Raw genomic sequence first — 19,451 nt, forward strand, 5'->3', positions numbered from 1 at the left:
TTTTTCCTCACATGGGTGCTGACCATGTGTGTATGTAAACAGGGTGTCCTGGGAGGAAAGTCATATATTCTCAGAAATGAAAGATGAAGTCATTCTAAGTAAGAGATATTTTATGGTCAAATGTTGTTAACAGCATGGTTCAGAAGTTACAGGACACTTAAACATGAATGTACATCAATGTCAAGTGGCTGCACACAGGCCATCCACCTGATCACGGTTGCCACATGGTGTTCATTATGTTTTAGCTATTATTTGCTACAAAACACAGCATTCTTGAATTCAATTACATCTTGCTATATAACCAAGTAACATCCTCATGATACCAATCAAAGTTATGTAGAAAGACAGACAGATAAATACATAGATAGACAACTGGAATCAAAATACAGTAAAATATTATAATTCAGATATTTATATTTCAGATATCTGATACAATTGATGTTCTCTGGGCCTGGACACTTATTAGAATAATATCTGACTTATAAATAAAATCAAATTAAAACAAGCAACACAAAATATTACCGCTGAAAAGGCTGAGGTTCTTGACTGATCTAGTGGATGACACTGGCTTGTCACACAAGGCGGCCCCTGGCGAGGCTCAAACATGCTGATGGGACGAACAGGACCTCGAGTGCGCACATTCATCTGGTGATTATGAGTCCAACATAGAATTTTCAAGACTGTCATTGAATTAACCACACAAACACTCATTCCTGGTAGGAAGCAATGACTGAAACATCATGTTTTACATTCATGTACCTGAGGATCAGCATCACCATTATACAGGCAGTGAGGATAATAGTTCATGAGTGGGGGAGTCGAGTGGGAAGACTGGCCCATGCTGCCACTGCTGTACAGGGAACGAAGACTCTTGTTCTCTTCTCGTAAGTTTTGCACCTGTGAGAAGAGTCCAGTTTTGGCAGTTCCTGTCAACCACTTTTGTTTCAATGCATTATTATTGCCATGATTATGAAAAGAAAACATTTAAAGCACTGACCATTCCTAAATTAACACATCTATACAGCAAAAACCTGCATAGCTACTCACTGTTGAGCACAATTCATCTAACTGTGAGCGCATATGAGCATTGTTGTTTTGGAGCTCCTGGATCCGTGCCTCACTGCTCTCCAACTTTTCCTTCATCTCCAGGTATGTATCCAAGGCCACCCCAGATTCCATCTCAGGGAGTTTCAGCTAAGGACAGCAAAAAGAGAGAAAAATATTGAAGCAATAATGATGGAAATAAAAGATGGTTAAGGGCAAGTTTATAATGATAATCATATGTGTGTATATGGGTACACAGATACTTCTACAAAGCAGGTCAACATTCCCTAGCATCAGGAGAACTAAGGTTGACCCACGTGCAAATGGATCCTACCTCCCTTCCAAATTAATGATTATGATCATGACAACTTTACATATTGGCAAAGGGTCTTTACCACTTCTATAGAAGATACCAAAGAATTATGTACACAGAAAAGTCCATGATCAAAATTATTTTCAAGTATTAAATAATCTAGTCTTATTTATTACCAGCTTCTTGAAACTCAATAAAATGGCCACAGCCAAAGAGCCTCCACTTGTTTCCCACCACCTTTCTATCCTTTCGTCAGGTAGTCCAGCATCCTGTCTTCCCATTATATGAAGGACCTTCCTTTCACACTCACATCAACTCCACCTTTGCATATTTTCTTTATCATCTCACTTCCTGCCTTACTCTCTACATGATGAAACTAGTGTCACATCTTAAAACACAAATAAAGGCAACTTAGGAGTTTTCCTGTTGTGTAAGAGAAAATGGATGGCAACATCAACAGCCAATGCAACAAAAACCAAAACATTATTCCCATTACAAATCAATGACAACATATATTGTAAGAGCAATAAAGTAATAAAAGCAAAAATACAGTCTTTAGAAAAACTTCTCCCAGTTCATAAAACTCATTAACACAAAAGCCAAAACCAGGAATCCCACTGTCATGACAACGGCAGCAAGGCTCACTGGCTCCTCCTGGTGACTTACCCAACTATAGGAAATGACTGTACTGATTGAGTCATTCACATTGAAGATAAATAAATTAAATCTTCATATTTCAATGCTGTTGCTATAAAGTAACAATGCAAAGGTTTCAGAAAGAGGAAGAAAGTATAAAGGAATAAGAGCAAGAGTAGGGGGAAGAGAAGTCAGAATGTGGTGACTTGTGAGCAGAATAAATAATCAGGTTGATGGCTTGAATCCAATAACCTTGGGCATCCCCACCCAACCCCTACCCCTACCAGCCCACCTTTCCCCTCAAGTGCTGTTGCTACGAGAAGACAAATACATGTGAGTACACAGAAGTGGCAAACAGGCAAGGTATTAAGAAATTTGTAATAATGATAATACATAAGAGAAAAATTCTCATGTATTTTTTTAATTGCACTTGTTTCAGTAGTAGCAAAAAAAAATAAATAAAAAAATAAAAAATAAATAATAATAATAATTTAAATGAATAAAGGACAGTCTCTACTAGCACCTCTTCCACACATATACTCCTTCACCCTATCCTTTCACTATCAGACTGGATCAATAACATGAGACATGAATATCAATTTCTATTCAACACATAACTTTGTGTTTGAGGTAGCTTCCTAGAAAGGATAATTTCTTAAGAACATAAGGAAAAAAGATAAAAATGGAAATATTCCCATCTCTCTACACTTTTCAAATACAAGTGCAGAACATATCAGAAATCTTACATCCAAACAATAATTATCATATTATCAGCAACACAAAAAGCACTTCTAACATTTGCCACTAAATAAACATGTCAATTTATGGTTTTTACCAAGTCATACAACAGGCCATGTTTCAAGATAGCATAACTTTCTAAGAAAAATGAAATAAAAGCAAAGAAATCCATGGCCTTAATTTTCCTTTCCTTTATTGCCAGAGTGCATATTCAGTTAAATTCTTCTGTACTGAAGTATGTACACAATGGATACTAACGTTACCCATCTGATAGTGTTCTCCTAATTTACAGACACACAGACACATACATGCTCAAACATCCACACAACAGTGGTACTGACCAGCTCAGCTTTCAGCTGGCGCTGGCTCTTCTGCTCCTCCAGAATCTTCTTCTGCTGGTTGAGCTTCTCCACTTGTTCCACATAGGTGTAGTCATCCTCTGAGGCCACCGAGTCATACAGGGGCTCGCCATCGTCAGTCATCTCTCCCTTGTTGTTGTTGTTGGTGGAGGGCTTGTAGGTGATTGGGGCCGGTGCAGAAGAGGAGGTGTCAGAAGCTGTGGCAGCAGAGGCGGCGGTGCAAGGAGTGTCAGTGAGGAGAGCAGAGATGGAGGTAGTGCCAGAGGATGAGTCTGTGGTGGAGGTAATGGTACTGATGCTAGAAGACTGAGAGGCAACAGAGCTGGGGGCAGGTCTGGGATGGGGGGAGTGAGGTGGGTCCTTGGGTGTGAGAGGAGGAGGACAGTTAATAGTCATGGAAGAGGTTGGGGGAGTCATTAGCCGGGCATTAAGGCTCATGTTGTTGTTGTTGTTGGGGAGGTTTACTTTGGGGGAGTTAGGTTGTGTCAACGTCACGTCACCGAAGTCTAGAAAGAGAAAAAGAGAGAAAAGAAACTGGTTAATGCAATGTTGCTTACAACATGCTGAAAACAATGCACTGTAAAATGCCTGAAGACAATTGAAGGATTGACATACACACAACAAAGCCAAACACTAACTCCCCAAAACACCCATCACCTGCAACACTATGTGGACAGTACAGAGACAGGATGAGGAAGTGAAAGGTTATTATTTGGCTTTTAAAATAGAGAATGTAGATAATTTTTGAGAAGTTTGTGTCCTTATAATTAACATGACTTTACATAATATTAAAAGTTATATTTGTGTATGGTATAAAACAGATAGTGCCCATATGTACAATTAATACACCATCACATTTAGTTAAAGATCAGGGACATGTTAAGGTTAGGGCTACCAGTTAGTGCAAAGAGTATCATCATTCCCTCTGTATTCACTGTAATTTACAATCTTCTTTTGTTTTTCTTTTATAATTAAACATTTTGCTTTCCTCTACGTTAGCTATGTAGCCTCTAGGTAGATTCTCTAGCTCCCCCCAGATGGAGGCATGCTGGATGTTGGCTGCCACATTCCTGGCACATGTAGTACAAGGTTCAAGAATTGGATTGTTGCAAGGATCAGCAGGCCAGCTGTCCAGGGCATTAGGAGGAGGAGACTTTATAGGAGGGGTCGGGAAAGGGTTTCTGAAAGAGGCCTGCCGACTCAGGGTGGAAGTTTTTCTTGTGACTGGTTTGCTGTGGGCTCCTGGAGGCTTGGGAGGCTTGCCTGTTGGGCTCTTCTTTTCCTGAGATGCTTTTTTCTTGTTGTTAAAGCCTTTTGCACCCAGGGAAGAACGCTCAAAGAATTCCAGCTTACGGCTATCAACATTCCATGGTGAGCTTGGCAGGTTTTTATTGATTTGGTCAGGTCTCACATAGCTCCTAGACACCTGATTCCTGCGAGGCAGCTCTGGGGTGCTGGGCTGGGAGCGGGAAAACACCTTGGTGAGGCTCTGGCGATGCTGAGCCGCATACTTTAGAGGCATGGTGAGTGTGCGAACCAGCAGGGACCGGGCACCTCCTGTCCCTGGCTTTGAGGAAGTGGATGAGGAAGAAGAAGAAGATATGGGAGGCAGGGCCAAGGCAGAAGTTTTTAGTTTCTGGTTTGCATCTTCCTCCTGTCCAGCTTTTGGGTTCAGGAGTTTCTCCTTAATAGACTTAGATAGCTGGGCTGCAAACTGACAAGTAGATGGGTCATAAACTTCATCATAGTCTGCATACTGGTCCTCATCTGAGAAGTCACTGTTACTACTGAAACCACTTGAGTATTTACGTTCAGGGAACTTCCCAGTTTCTGAATTGACATTTTCCTGCCTGCCACTCATGTGCACTTTGGAATTGTGTCCATGGGGTACAAATCCTGGCCAGTGATTCATTCGTACATCTCTCACATGGCTGTCACCCCTGGGATTGTGTGAAATGCCACAGCCATCATCTTGCTCATTATCATCACCTTCAATACTCTCCACATCAGCATCTGCCCCACCCACACCCACACCATCAAGGGAGTCCCGTTCAAAACTGCCACCAGCAAGATCATCAAGGGAGCCATTCACTTCATCATAAGAGCGATACAGAGGGTTGTTTTGGGTGAGAGATGCAGCCCAACAGCCATCACCATTAGTGGAAGATGCAACAGGAGAGCAAGCACTATCACTGAAATGGAATGGAGAGAGAGGAGACACACCGCCCAAATTGGAGGAGTCAGAATGGACAGACAGAGAAGGCATGGAGGAGGAATCTTGAGGCTGAAGGGGTAGGGTTGGAGGAGAGGAAGAGGCGAGTGAGGGGTCGTGTGCCCGGGCAGCCCTCCGCACACCTGGGGTTACTGCCAGCAGAAAGAAAGAGCCAAATATGAGGGAAATATCATGAAAGTTCCTTATCAAACATATGGTAATAAAGCAACCAAAGACTATATCATATATACTTCAGTCTTAGAAGTGAACAGAGCTACTCAAAGCTACTCATGCAACTTCTTAGCTATTCACTCACTGGTACATACGGTCATCAAAATATTTCCATTCTAAATCACATAATTATGAATTAGAAAATATTTAAATTTAAATAAAAAAAAAGCTATGAAAGGCATCTATTATATTAACTCAACAGAATCTAACACATTATCTATCCTTTAAATGTCTCAAGATAAAGAAATCAAGTCATGTCAATTATGCTACACATATTTAAAAAGAAAATACAAAAAGCAGAAGGCAAAATCAAAGCAAAAGACAATAAATTATTGAGTGCTGACATAGAAATCATAAAATAAAAACAAATAAATAGATAAAATAACAAGATCACAGTAATTAGATAATGATTATGCAGGCAAATGGGGATCAGAAGGCTCTCAGTCTGCAGATTGTGGTGTAAGTCTCACTGTTCTGTGCTGATGGCCAAAGCAAGCACTCAAGACTAAGACAAGTGACAGCAGATACACTAATAAAGCTCAAGGTGTTCCTGGCTAACCCACACAATTTTTATTCTGTGAAAGCAAAGCAAGGGAGACAAATGGAGTAGCGAGGTGGAGAGCAGAGTCTACATACAGGAAGGAGACTGCTCAATTTTTTGACTGATGGAAATGTACAATACTTCAAATTTTCAATGCTGTTCAAGCAGTCTTCACCTGTGATGGAAGGCAGTTTTGTCAAGTGAAATGTCATTACTAGTATGTAAAAAGTAAACCTCCAGTCACCTCAGTACAGGATCAGCTTCCTTTTCATAACATTAGTCATCAGTGAACCAATTCAGTTTTCTACTGTAGTCTTAAGCAACAGGATCCACAAGCTTTTAAAAACTGGCTACCTTTCCCAACTACAAGTGACTTGTCAGGGGAACATGACCCCGCAACTGCATGTTGAATTATACTAGGACGTGTGGCACAATGAAGTATAAATGACACATGAGATACTGTGAATGGCAGAGTTCAGCACAACAAGAAAAGTCATCCAATAAAGATAACTGATATATGTCCTTTAGGATCTTTATATTCAATAAATCTTCAGTTGGATGTATCTTAAAAGCTACATAATGCATATCATGTGGATGGCAGGTTCCAGATGGCACATATTTAATTTTCCAGGGGTAATCATGTTCCAGTAATTCCTACTGGTATTCAAAATTTATTGTAATACTAAACTAGCACACTAAACACTACCCATATACACTGATATTATTAGATAAATATCTAATTGCCCTAATACAAGTTCAAAAATGCTTTCATTACAATACCTTTGTCTTTAGGGGTAGGAAGTGGAGATGGAATGCCTGATTGCCGTCTTTTGGCCTCAGAGAGAATGTCAATAATCAGTGTTGCAAATTCTCGTGCATTGAATCTGTAAAGAAATCATTAAAAAAAAAAGGGGGGAAAAATCCCATTTTCAGGGAAATAGTAACCTTTTACTCATCTCTGTGTTTTCCAACAACTTCAACTGCACAACTGTTATGTACATCTAGTTCTTCCATACTATCCTCATGGATATGGACTATACTCATGGATATGTCTGAACCATATCCATGAGGCTCCTTCAGCCTCCTTTTTCTAAGACCTATCTCACAATACAATATCTACAAATTACTGCAGTGAGCATCAGGCTGTCTTGTAATCAAGGTAAGCACACCCTCACCTTGCCAATTTCTGCCGTCCCTGATTCCTGGTGGATGAGTAATCTGGATTGACTGGGAGGAAAGGCACAGTGCATCGGTCACTCACCAGTGCACTCTGGTTTTGCAGGGAGAGCCAGATGCTGTCTGTCTCCCGTCTGTCAACCTGTATTGAAGCCAGAATGTAGGGGTAAATTACTGATACAGAATTAAGTTTTCTCTACATCCTCCTCGGTCTTAAGTCTTTTAAGCTCAATACAGTTTAAGTCCAGCACTCACTCTAATACTGGTTCAACGTGTCTATTTATCTATGAACTACTATGATACTATCCTGTAATGATGCTGGTGGACACCATTATACCATAAACCAGGCTGACAACCCACTCTTCCAAGAGACCAGAGACTATTTTTATGTGATGAGTTATGTATCCTCTTCCTTGATCATCACTTACCTCATCATATACATCACAGGCAAGTTCCTCAAACAGATGGTTGGGCAAGGACTGTAGCTTAGCCCTTGCCTCCTTCGCCAGATCTGACATGTCTAAGGAGTCAGCCATCTCAGGTATTATCCAGTGATGCCCAGTGCTGTGGTCAGGCTTACGTCCACTCACATAATAAGCAAGTCGGTCTGTCAGCTCATACTGACACTCAAGCAGATGATCAGCCATTTCTGGGTAATTTGCTTCACTGTGGAACAAAAATACGCCATAGAGCTTTGATGGCAATAGTACAGCATACAACACTGATAGTAGTACAGTAAAATCCCACTCATCCGGCATTCGAGTAACCGGCAGCTTCAAGTATCCGGCACATTTTTCCCCGAGCCTTAAAATCAATAAAAAATCAATGTGTACTCATAAAATTGATTAAAATTCCCACGTGAGGCATACTTTGTCCCCTCGCCAACAGAGCGCACTGCTTTGCACCACCCGCAGCCCACTGCACTGTTTACTCAGTGACTCAGTCCCGCGTGTGCACTGTTTATCGCCTGACGCCTTCATCATGCCTAAAGTTGTAGAAAAGAGGAAGCGTGTTGTGCTTACACTTAAGCAGCTGATCAGATCAGCTGCTGATTAAGATCAGCTGATCTTTGTTATGGTAAGATGCGTAAGTGTAGAGTGGTGATTGTGGACATAATTTCATTTCTATTCAAGTATCCGGCATGTCGGCGGTCCCATTGATGCCGGATAAGAGGGATTTTACTGTACTTCAAACACAAGGTTTAATGCTGAACTGTACAGGCAATGCTGACCTGCTATAGTGAGCTGGAGTGTATCCCTGGGGATCAACAGCACCAGGATCAGCTCCATACACTATGAGCAACTCCACCTGGGATGACTGGCCAGCCCGGGCAGCAACATGTAGGGGACAACAGTTCTTTTCCTGTGGATGGCAAAGTAACATCTAAGTCTTTTTATGAATGAACCATCAAGCCTCTTATTCCTATCAGAAACTGCTTAAATACCTAGGAAACTGTTAAAACCTTAACCTCCCCTAACCTAATTCTCATTTTTTTAAATAAAAAACTCTTAAGAAGCCCTAGCAAATTGACAGTCATATAGAAAGCACCTCACCCAACTACCTGCACGAATATCAGGCTATGAACAAAACAATTCTCCTGACATTGGTTACAGTCATTTAGTTTCACATTTCATCCTCTAGATACATGACCAATAATTTAAACTTTTCATTTTCCTTCCTTCTGATACTGATAAAATATGTAGGTTTCCCATACAGAAATACAGTAGTGGGCAGTGCCTCCTTTACCACCTCTACCTCAACCTTTTTCTCTTTTTTGTCTCTTTCTGGTACACATCCCACAATCACTGAGAGATTGGTCCCCTGTTTTACATTACAATTATGATTCCTTTACCAACTGTGTCTCTTTCCTCTTTTGATACACAATGCATTCACAAACCATTCAGACCTGCCTCACCTTCACATACTACTCACCTTATGAAAATAGTTGGGGTCTGCTCCCTGAGACAAAAGACGCAAGGATGTCTCCAGATTGGAAGTTCGCACGCTGGAATGTAGCTGCCGGCTTACATCTGCATCATCCCCATTGTTGTCATCTCTTGAAGGCCGATAGACAAAGGCCAACATCTGGTGCTTGGCCCGAATAAAGTCGGCCTTGGTTGGACTGAAAGAAGACACACCCCATCTTACACCTCTCAGCAAGTACAAAGAATGTATTGTACTAAAGGTGAACTGACAAATATGAAGTTCATCTTAAACTGTCATCTATGAATTCATCAGAAATTTGATGCTAAATATTCACAACTAATGAAATGAAGGTTAATCAAGGAAATTATAACAAAGCCAGTCCCTCCCATGCTCATCAAAGCCTGGCACTGCTACTCCATACACATGATGTTCATTATACTGACTGGACGGGGTCATTGGGCTGGGGCTTGCGTCTTCCTGTCTTGGCAACACTGGGGTCCAGGAGGGTGTGCTCCCAGATACCATTTGCACCACTGTTGTACAGGGTGTGAACCATCTGGGTAAAGAAAAGTACACTAAGTGATTCTATCGTACACACAACCACAATGGGGCACCAAAAGAGAAGATACTGTATAAACAAAGAAAATTTATATAAAAAAAAAGGTAAAATACTATTTAGTTTTAGAAGTAATATATAAATAAATAAATAAATAAATAAATAAATAAATATATATATATATATATATATATATATATATATATATATATATATATATATATATATATATATATATATATATATATATAATTTTTCTTATTTATTTATTTTTTATTGTTTCACTGTCCTTAGACTGCCAGACTTACAGCAAGCTGTATTGAGTTCCATTGTCCCTTCTTGAGCGACTTGACTTGGGAAATATGTCGGCCCAAAGACCGGTGCACACTGCAGCATTCGTCACAGATCAGAATGCCCCTGTTGATGGAAGCCCAGCCAGGATCTGAAACAATCATTACAATAAAAAACTCTGGCAACATGAAAATATAATAGCAAATGTCATCATAAATCATGCCAATTAAATTAAATCAGCAATGAGAATGTGCAGTGAAATTACCATTTTGAGAGATAACCTACAAAATCTAATCCTAAAATTCACCTTCATTATGTCCAAAACCATTTGCTAAACTACACTATATCACTCTCCTCAGCATTCCACTCATTCAACTTTCATGCTCACGTAACACTTCCATCCTTTTATTCCAATATGACTTGGGTACATTATTTTCAAGACTTTCTCCCAAAGAACTCCATCATATATCTATTCCTTGAACATGTGACACTCAACTTGCAAATTTTCTTGATCACAGCCACAGCCTATTAGTGAGGGATGCTTTTAACTATTGAAAATACCAACGGTTACACGAAGTAAAGTTTGTCTAAGAATTTTTTTTTTTTTTTTTATGTTGGAAGGGCACTGGCCAAGGGCAACAAAAATCTAATAAAAAAATGCCCACTGAAATGCCAATCCCATAAAAGGGTCAAAACAGTGGTAAAAAATTGATGGATAAGTGTCTTGAAACCTCCCTCTTGAAGGAATTCAAGTCATAGGAAGGTGGAAATACAGAAGCAGGCAGGGAGTTCCAGAGTTTACCAGAGAAAGGGATGAAGGATTGAGAATACTGGTTAACTCTTGTGTTAGAGAGGTGGACAGAATAGGGGTGAGAGAAAGAAGAAAGTCTTGCGCAGCAAGGCTGTGGGAGGAGGGGAGGCATGCAGTTAGCAAGATCAGAAGAGCAATTAGCATGAAAATAGCAGTAGAAGACAGCTAGATATGCAACATTGCGGCGGTGAGAGAGAGGCTGAAGACATTCAGTTAAAGGAGAGGAGTTGATGAGACGAAAAGCTTTTGATTCCACCCTGTCTAGAACAGCAGTATGAGTGGAACCCCCCCAGACATGTGAAGCATACTCCATACATGGACGGATAAGGCCCTTGTACAGAGTTAGCAGCTGGGGGGGTGAGAAAAACTGGCGGAGACGTCTCAGAACACCTAACTTCATAGAAGCTGTTTTAGCTAGAGATGAGATGTGAAGTTTCTAGTTCAGATTATAAGTAAAGGACAGACCGAGGATGTTCAGTGTAGAAGAGGGGGACAGTTGAGTGTCATTGAAGAAGAGGGGATAGTTGTCTGGAAGGTTGTGTCAAGTTGATAAATGGAGGAATTGAGTTTTTGAGGCATTGAACAATACCAAGTTTGCTCTGCCCCAATCAGAAATTTTAGAAAGATCAGAAGTCAGGCGTTCTGTGGCTTCCCTGTGTGATATGTTTACCTCCTGAAGGGTTGGACGTCTATGAAAAGACGTGGAAAAGTGCAGGGTGGTATCATCAGCGTAGGAGTGGATAGGACAAGAAGTTTGGTTTAGAAGATCATTAATGAATAATAAGAAGAGAGTGGGTGACAGGACAGAACCCTGAGGAACACCACTGTTAATAGATTTAGGAGAAGAACAGTGACCGTCTACCACAGCAGCAATAGAACGGTCAGAAAGGAAACTTGAGATGAAGTTACAGAGAGGATAGAAACCGTAGGAGGGTAGTTTGGAAATCAAAGCTTTGTGCCAGACTCTATCAAAAGCTTTTGATATGTCCAAGGCAACAGCAAAAGTTTCACCAAAATCTTTAAAAGAGGATGACCAAGACTCAGTAAGGAAAGCCAGAAGATCACCAGTAGAGCGGCCTTGACGGAACCTATACTGGCGATCAGATAGAAGGTTGTGAAGTGATAGATGTTTAAGAATCGTCCTGTTGAGGATAGATTCAAAAACTTTAGATAGGCAGGAAATTAAAGCAATAGGACGGTAGTTTGAGGGATTAGAACGGTCACCCTTTTTAGGAACAGGTTGAATGTAGGCAAACTTCCAGCAAGAAGGAAAGGTAGATGTTGACAGACAGAGCTGAAAGAGTTTGACTAGGCAAGGTGCAAGCACGGAGGCACAGTTTCGGAGAACAATAGGAGGGACCCCATCAGGTCCATAAGCCTTCCGAGGGTTTAGGCCAGCGAGGGCATGGAAAACATCATTGTGAAGAATTTTAATAGTTGGCATGAAGTAGTCAGAGGGTGGAGGAGAGGGAGGAACAAGCCCAGAATTGTCCAAGGTAGAGTTTTTAGCAAAGGTTTGAGCAAAGAGTTCAGCTTTAGAAATAGATGTGATAGCATCTTAGCAAATCAGCATTTAGCAAATTGATACTCTGCTTCATTAGTCTCTTACTTTACTATAAGCACTTTTCCCAGTGCAAAAGTATCCATGGGTTAAAATGACCTTGTTTCTCTTTTCTGGGAGATAGTCCAAGAATATCTATGGTAACTCCTATGATCTTCTCCTCCTATTTTCCAGCTGTGTAACTAAAATGTAATTCTTCTCCTCAGTGCTGCATCTTCCTATTGTATTACAGTACTTGTTAAGAGGGGCAATTCTCATTAGTTTTCACAAAAAATCTTCCCACACCCACCACTTTCTTCCCTTTAAATCACATGCATGTCACATCTCTGGTTTGTTTCCAAGTGTAAGTTAACCCATGAAAGGATTATCTGTGATAATTCTCCCAAAACTAGGCCAAGGAGGATTTAGGATAGGTATAATAGTGAAAAGGAGAAGGGAAAACAAACCCAGTGATAAAAAATAATCCAAATGGAAGAGACAGCCAATCAGAAGAGGCTAAGTCAGGTAGAAGAAGAAAAAGAGGAAGGGATGTGATGCAGAGCATTGTGTTAGTCCCTTGCAAGCTGGCTCCAGCTTGCACTTAGAGCAGACTTCCCTGCTCCTACCTGCTGTGCTAATCCACGTGGTCTACCCAGTGCTCCCAACCCTCCAGCGACAAAGCATGTCTACTGGCAACTACAGTGGCTTCGAGATAGCGGTAGCTACAATGGTCACTATCTCTCTCCCAGACGCAAACCTAACCACTACCACCACATCGTGAAGCCACTTGACCCCTGTCTTCTGGGGTAATACCCACCATCTCCTCCTTGAGGGATACCAGAACCGACATCACAACATTCAATTGCCTTCCTCCACCCACCACCATTCGTCAACCCACAGCTAAACACTCCCAGGTTCCCTTGTCTCCTGCTAGATTAGAACAAGGATTGTTCCTTTCTCTCCTGGTCACCAGCCAGACTAAGTAGGATAGTTAGGTAGGGTAATGCCTCCTCAACTTGAGGGCTTAGGGCTTCCTTACCCAACCATAATTTATTTATTTGTATATTTTTTGTATTTTTTTTTATAAACTAATGAAATCACCAATTCACTATTTTCTCATCACCTCCACCTTGGCAATGAAACTCCTGATTTTGCTGTCTGGTTGTTTTTTGTTATAGTCACTGGTCATTAGTAGCATATGATTTGGCAATTCTTAATATGTGACCAGGTAAACTGGCACATTATTCTTCCACCACCAGTCCTAAAGATATGCTGATAGAACAATACCTTGTATCGTATTCAGGTAATATACATTTCACATAGTATATTTGGTATTATTTTAGATTTACACCATCATGTTCTACAATATTAGAAATGTGATTTTTGCATATTTTTCTGGATTCTATTTTACTATGGATTTCCATGGGAAATCCATAGTTTTTGAAACAGACATGAGCACTTCCCCAAAAAATGCCCTAGACTTGATCCCATAGGATAGGTTAAGTTAAGTAAGATTAGTATTCCTGAGGGGGTCCAGGGAAGCACAGCCCCCTGGCTAGGTTAGGTTAGGGTAGGGAAACAGTTCCCCAGCTAGGTTAGGTTACATTAGTATCCTGTGGGAGGGCTGGGAGGAGGGGGTGCAGCCCCTAGCTAGGTTAGGGGGGATTATGGTGTAAATCTAAAAATTTACCATATATTTTCTTTTTCTGGTAATAGTATGTACACATACCCTTGACACTAACTTAAATAAAAATACTGGGCATATTACATACATACTTTGAATAACACAACACACAACAGCCACAAGATGGAAGAAAAAAAAGAAAAAACTGGGAAAAGCACTGGAGAGAGAGAGAGAGAGAGAGAGAGAGAGAGAGAGAGAGAGAGAGAGAGAGAGAGAGAGAGAGAGAGAGAGAGAGAGAGAGAGAGAGAGAGAGAGAGAGAATAGTAAGGCATGCTGCATAGCTGGCCGTGTGGGTGTGCTGTGTAGGTTACAGTATGGAAGTTAGCACGTCAATGGTGACAAACACAAGTGAGAGAAACACAGAGAAAGTAGATATGAAATATGAGAAAACCTAAATTGAGAGAGAGAGAGAGAGAGAGAGAGAGAGAGAGAGAGAGAGAGAGAGAGAGAGAGAGAGAGAGAGAGAGAGAGAAGGGGGTGGGGGGAATCAGAAAGCAAGAGTGAAACAAGCATTGGATGGTTGGAGAATGTCACAATGAAAAAGAATAAAATAAAAAAAAATACATAAATTTTGGTAATGTGGAAGTCAACAACACATCCCCTTGTTGATAAGCACACTGAAAGTAGGGTTGACGTTGGAGGAGACAGGAAGTAGAGATGAGAGTGAAACGAAGTGGATGGATGGATGGCTGAACGGAAGAACGTCATATAAATAAATAATAAACTAATAAATATAAGTTGCGTGGGAGTCACCAATAGGGAGAAAACAGATGAAATATAAAAACTGAGGAAAAATGGAGGAAATTCATTCAGGGAGTTGAAAAAAAAATATATATGGAAAAGGCAAAGAAAAAACAGCTTAAGCTGCGTGGGCATCACCAGCACGAAGCAAGCAGAACTGAGAGAAAGCAAAAGATACAGGCAGGAGAGGCAGAGATGGGAGAGAAACCCTGGGTGGGTGTGCGGAAGGAATGTAGTAATCAGCCTCACCTGGTGCCCCACAGTCCCCACACACGTCCTGCGTCCCCCTGGGCTTGGTCCTGGCCCCTGCCCCTACGCGAGACATCTTGGAGGGGCCCTCATCCTACATTCACAGACTCAAAACGTCTATAAGTCCGCGGACGTGAGAAAAAAAAAAAAAGTTGCCTCCCTGTTTTCCTCGCGCTAGTGCGGGTAGGTGGACATTGTTTGGAAAAGTTCTTTGCGCTCCTAGCGAACCGCTGCTGCTGCTGCTATTCAACACTCCTATTTCTTCTTACCCATATTATTTAAATTTATTTATCTTATTTATTGTGTAGTTAGTCAAATCTGAATTTTCCGTTTATATAATGTAACAAATTCTGCTCTACACAGACTGCTGCTGCTGCTGCTACTACTGCTGCTGTTCACTGTTTATTTTCTCTTATTTCTTTGCTTACCCTCATGAACTCTATTTATTTATTCTTTTCATTAATGTTGTAATCGATTAATTCCGAGTCATTTTTTTTATGTAACAACTCCTTTCATGTAATATTGCTGTACATCATTCGTTTATTTATTTATTCTTTCCGTCTACAATACTCATAACCAATGAGGTCAATCTATTTTTTTTTTTTTTTACTTAATGATATTGTTGACAAATTTGAGAGTTTTTTATTACAATCTACTTGCGAGGACAACCAAAAAGAAAAAAAAAATAATGTGGGATGCCGAAACAGTTAAGGAGGTAACGTTTGAATCCATAACTTTTATGTTTCCTTATTATGGATCAGACATTATCAGAGAAGGTGTTTTACATTCCATCATTACTAATTTGTTACATATTCATTGGTGGCAACACAAATCTATACGACATATACTCTCTCTCTCTCTCTCTCTCTCTCTCTCTCTCTCTCTCTCTCTCTCTCTCTCTCTCTCTCTCTCTCTCTCTCTCTCTCTCTCTCTCTCTCTTATCGGAATGATAGTTTTATCACTCTTATCACTGTTTACCTGCATTAATTTAATGTATTGCCAAGAAGGGAAGGAACAAAATGCAGACGATATCAGAGAAAAAGATGACTTACCAGGAGATATTTGAACACAATCACCTTCTTTAATAGCAGCATTTCAAGTCTTACGTTATCACTGCATTTTCATCAGTATGTTATATTTTAGACCCAAGACTACCCTTGACCACCACGCAGAAGGTGTAGGAGGAGGCAGTAGACACCTGCCGAAACGATAATTACTCTCAGTGAGGTCTAAAGCACTGTTCAGGGGGTGCTGTAAACTTATCATTAAACCCAGCTGTGACCTCACTGAACGTTTTTTCCTTTGTGTCTCACAACACAAGGGGGCAGTCACATCCTGCCCTCTAAAGACAACTCTCTTCCTCCACTCAAAACTACAAGCACCTAATAACACACACACCCTTCACTCAAAAATTTTAAAATCATCATGGCGACTCCTACACCAGCCTCGGAGTCCCCATCTGGGGAGGGGACCATAAATGTCCCCAGGTCGGACTGCCTTTCTGTCGACGACCCTAAGTGTCTTGACACCCCCTCAACTTTTTCTTCATTAACTTCTGCAACATTCGCGGTCTAAGATCTAATTTTCAATCTGTAGAACACCACCTCTCCTCTTCTAAACCTCATCTTCTTTTCCTCACTGAAACTCAGGTGTCTGAGGCAACTGACAGTAGCCCCTTTTCTGTTCCCTCCTACTTTCTCTATCCTCATTTTCGATCCAAAGCTGGATGCTGCGTTTATGTGCGCAATGACTTAACCTGCTCTCGTGCCCACGCTCTTGAAACTTCCGAGTTTTCCATCATCTGGCTACGACTACAGAGTCACTCTCATACTAAATTTATCTGTGCTGTATACCTCTCACCTAACTCCTCTGATTATAAGAAATTCTTTGACTACTTAACTTCCAAAGTGGAGCACATTCTGACCCTCTTCCATTTTGCAGAGATCTCCATTCTTGGAGACTTCAATGTTCACCACCAGCTTTGGCTTTCCTCTCCCTTCACTGACCATCCTGGTGAACTAGCCTACAACTTTGCTATCCTCCATGACTTAGAGCAATTGGTGCAACACCCTACTCATATTCCTGACCGTCTTGGAGATACGCCCAACATTCTTGACCTTTTCCTGACCTCTAATCCTTCTGCTTATGCTGTCACCCTTTCTTCTCCGTTGGGCTCCTCCGATCACAATCTCATATCCTTATCTTGTCCTATCACTCCAATCCCTCCTCAGGATCCCCCTAAGCGAAGGTGCCTCTGGCGTTTTCCCTCTGCTAGTTGGGGGGACCTGAGGAGGTATTTTGCTGATTTTCCTTGGAATGACTACTGCTTCCGTTTCAGAGACCCGTCTTTGTGTGCTGAGCGCATAACAAAGGTGATAGTGTCTGGCATGGAGGCGTACATTCCTCACTCTTTTTCTCGTCCTAAACCTTCTAAACCTTGGTTTAACACAGCTTGTTCTCATGCTATACATGATAGAGAGGTGGCCCACAAAAGGTACTTAAGCCTTCCATCACCAGAATCTCATGCACTTTATATTTCTGCCCGGAACCATGCCAAGTCTGTTCTCCAACTAGCCAAAAACTCCTTCATTAACAGAAAATGTCAAAACCTTTCAAGATCTAACTCCCCTCGTGATTTCTGGCATCTAGCCAAAAATATCTCCAATAACTTTGCTTCTTCTTCTTTCCCTCTTCTATTTCAACCAGATGGCACCACTGCTATCACATCTATTTTTAAAGCTGAACTCTTCGCTCAAACCTTTGCTAAAAACTTTACCTTGGACGATTCTGGGCTTGTTCCTCCCTCTCCTCCACCCTCTGACTACTTCATGCCACCTATTAAAATTCTTCACAATGATGTTTTCCATGCCCTCGCTGGCCTAAACCCTCGGAAGGCTTATGGACCTGATGGGGTCCCTCCTATTGTTCTCCGAAACTGTGCCTCCGTGCTTGCACCTTGCCTAGTCAAACTCTTTCAGCTCTGTCTGTCAACATCTACCTTTCCTTCTTGCTGGAAGTTTGCCTACATTCAACCTGTTCCTAAAAAGGGTGACCGTTCTAATCCCTCAAACTACCGTCCTATTGCTTTAATTTCCTGCCTATCTAAAGTTTTTTAATCTATCCTCAATAGGAAGATTTTTAAACATCTATCACTTCACAACCTTCTATCTGATCGCCAGTATAGGTTCTGTCAAGGCCGCTCTACTGGTGATCTTCTGGCTTTCCTTACTGAGTCTTGGTCATCCTCTTTTAGAGATTTTGGTGAAACTTTTGCTGTTGCCTTGGACATATCAAAAGCTTTTGATAGAGTCTGGCACAAAGCTTTGATTTCCAAACTACCCTCCTACGGTTTCTATCCTTCTCTCTGTAACTTCATCTCAAGTTTCCTTTCTGACCGTTCTGTTGCTGTTGTGGTAGACGGTCACTGTTCTTCTCCTAAATCTAATAACAGTGGTGTTCCTCAGGGTTCTGTCCTGTCACCCACTCTCTTCTTATTATTCATTAATGATCTTCTAAACCAAACTTCTTGTCCTATCCACTCCTACGCTGATGATACCACCCTGCACTTTTCCACGTCTTTTCATAGACGTCCAACCCTTCAGGAGGTAAACATATCACACAGGGAAGCCACAGAACGCTTGACTTCTGATCTTTCTAAAATTTCTGATTGGGGCAGAGCAAACTTGGTATTGTTCAATGCCTCAAAAACTCAATTCCTCCATCTATCAACTCGACACAACCTTCCAGACAACTATCCCCTCTTCTTCAATGACACTCAACTGTCCCCCTCTTCTACACTGAACAACCTCGGTCTGTCCTTTACTTATAATCTGAACTGGAAACTTCACATCTCATGTCTAGCTAAAACAGCTTCTATGAAGTTAGGTGTTCTGAGACGTCTCCGCCAGTTTTTCTCATCCCCCCAGCTGCTAACTCTGTACAAGGGCCTTATCCGTCCATGTATGGAGTATGCTTCACAAGTCTGGGGAGGTTCCACTCATACTGCTCTTCTAGACAGGGTGGAATCAAAAGCTTTTCGTCTCATCAACTCCTCTCCTAACTGACTGTCTTCAGCCTCTCTCTCACCGCCGCAATGTTGCATATCTAGCTGTCTTCTACCGCTATTTTCATGCTAACTGCTATTCTGATCTTGCTAACTGCATATTTTCTATCATTCATCCCTTTCTCTGGTAAACTCTGGAACTCCCTGCCTGCCTCAGTATTTCCACCTTCCTATGACTTAAATTCCTTCAAGAGGGAGGTTTCAAGACACTTATTCATCAATTTTTGACCACTGCTTTGACCCTTTTATGGGACTGGCATTTTAGTGGGCATTTTTTATTAGATTTTTGTTGCCCTTGGCCAGTGTCCTTCCTACATAAAAAAAAAAAAAAAAAAAGAAG

The 19,451-nt window shown here is 41.2% G+C and overlaps 1 protein-coding gene and 1 long non-coding RNA gene across 5 annotated transcripts in view; one reads left to right on the forward strand and one right to left on the reverse strand.

The window, feature by feature from the left end:
* The window catches only part of LOC135103873 (uncharacterized), a 1,324-nt gene extending 767 nt beyond the window's left edge, over positions 1-557 (forward strand). Inside the window, exon 3 of the long non-coding RNA XR_010270218.1 lies at positions 423-557. This is a non-coding gene — a long non-coding RNA (uncharacterized LOC135103873). The remainder of the gene's footprint in view (positions 1-422) is intronic.
* Positions 1-15,348, reverse strand: part of LOC135103872 (ARF GTPase-activating protein GIT2-like) — a 23,801-nt gene extending 8,453 nt beyond the window's left edge. Inside the window, exons 1-13 of one of the 4 annotated variants that reach the window (XM_064010788.1) lie at positions 15,049-15,348; positions 10,041-10,174; positions 9,620-9,732; positions 9,183-9,372; positions 8,482-8,612; positions 7,679-7,916; positions 7,250-7,392; positions 6,855-6,958; positions 5,314-5,454; positions 3,073-3,596; positions 1,048-1,194; positions 760-897; positions 523-645 (exon numbers count right to left, since the gene is read on the reverse strand). In XM_064010788.1, the coding sequence (XP_063866858.1) occupies positions 523-645; positions 760-897; positions 1,048-1,194; positions 3,073-3,596; positions 5,314-5,454; positions 6,855-6,958; positions 7,250-7,392; positions 7,679-7,916; positions 8,482-8,612; positions 9,183-9,372; positions 9,620-9,732; positions 10,041-10,174; positions 15,049-15,124 (2,202 nt within the window). In that variant the 5' untranslated portion in view covers positions 15,125-15,348. The remainder of the gene's footprint in view (positions 1-522; positions 646-759; positions 898-1,047; positions 1,195-3,072; positions 3,597-5,313; positions 5,455-6,854; positions 6,959-7,249; positions 7,393-7,678; positions 7,917-8,481; positions 8,613-9,182; positions 9,373-9,619; positions 9,733-10,040; positions 10,175-15,048) is intronic. The other 3 variants (XM_064010791.1, XM_064010790.1, XM_064010792.1) reach the window with 3 other exon arrangements.
* Between the last annotated feature and the right edge of the window lie 4,103 nt (positions 15,349-19,451).

Source organism: Scylla paramamosain, chromosome 9, assembly GCF_035594125.1.
Source record: "Scylla paramamosain isolate STU-SP2022 chromosome 9, ASM3559412v1, whole genome shotgun sequence".
NCBI classification, from domain to species: domain Eukaryota; kingdom Metazoa; phylum Arthropoda; class Malacostraca; order Decapoda; family Portunidae; genus Scylla; species Scylla paramamosain.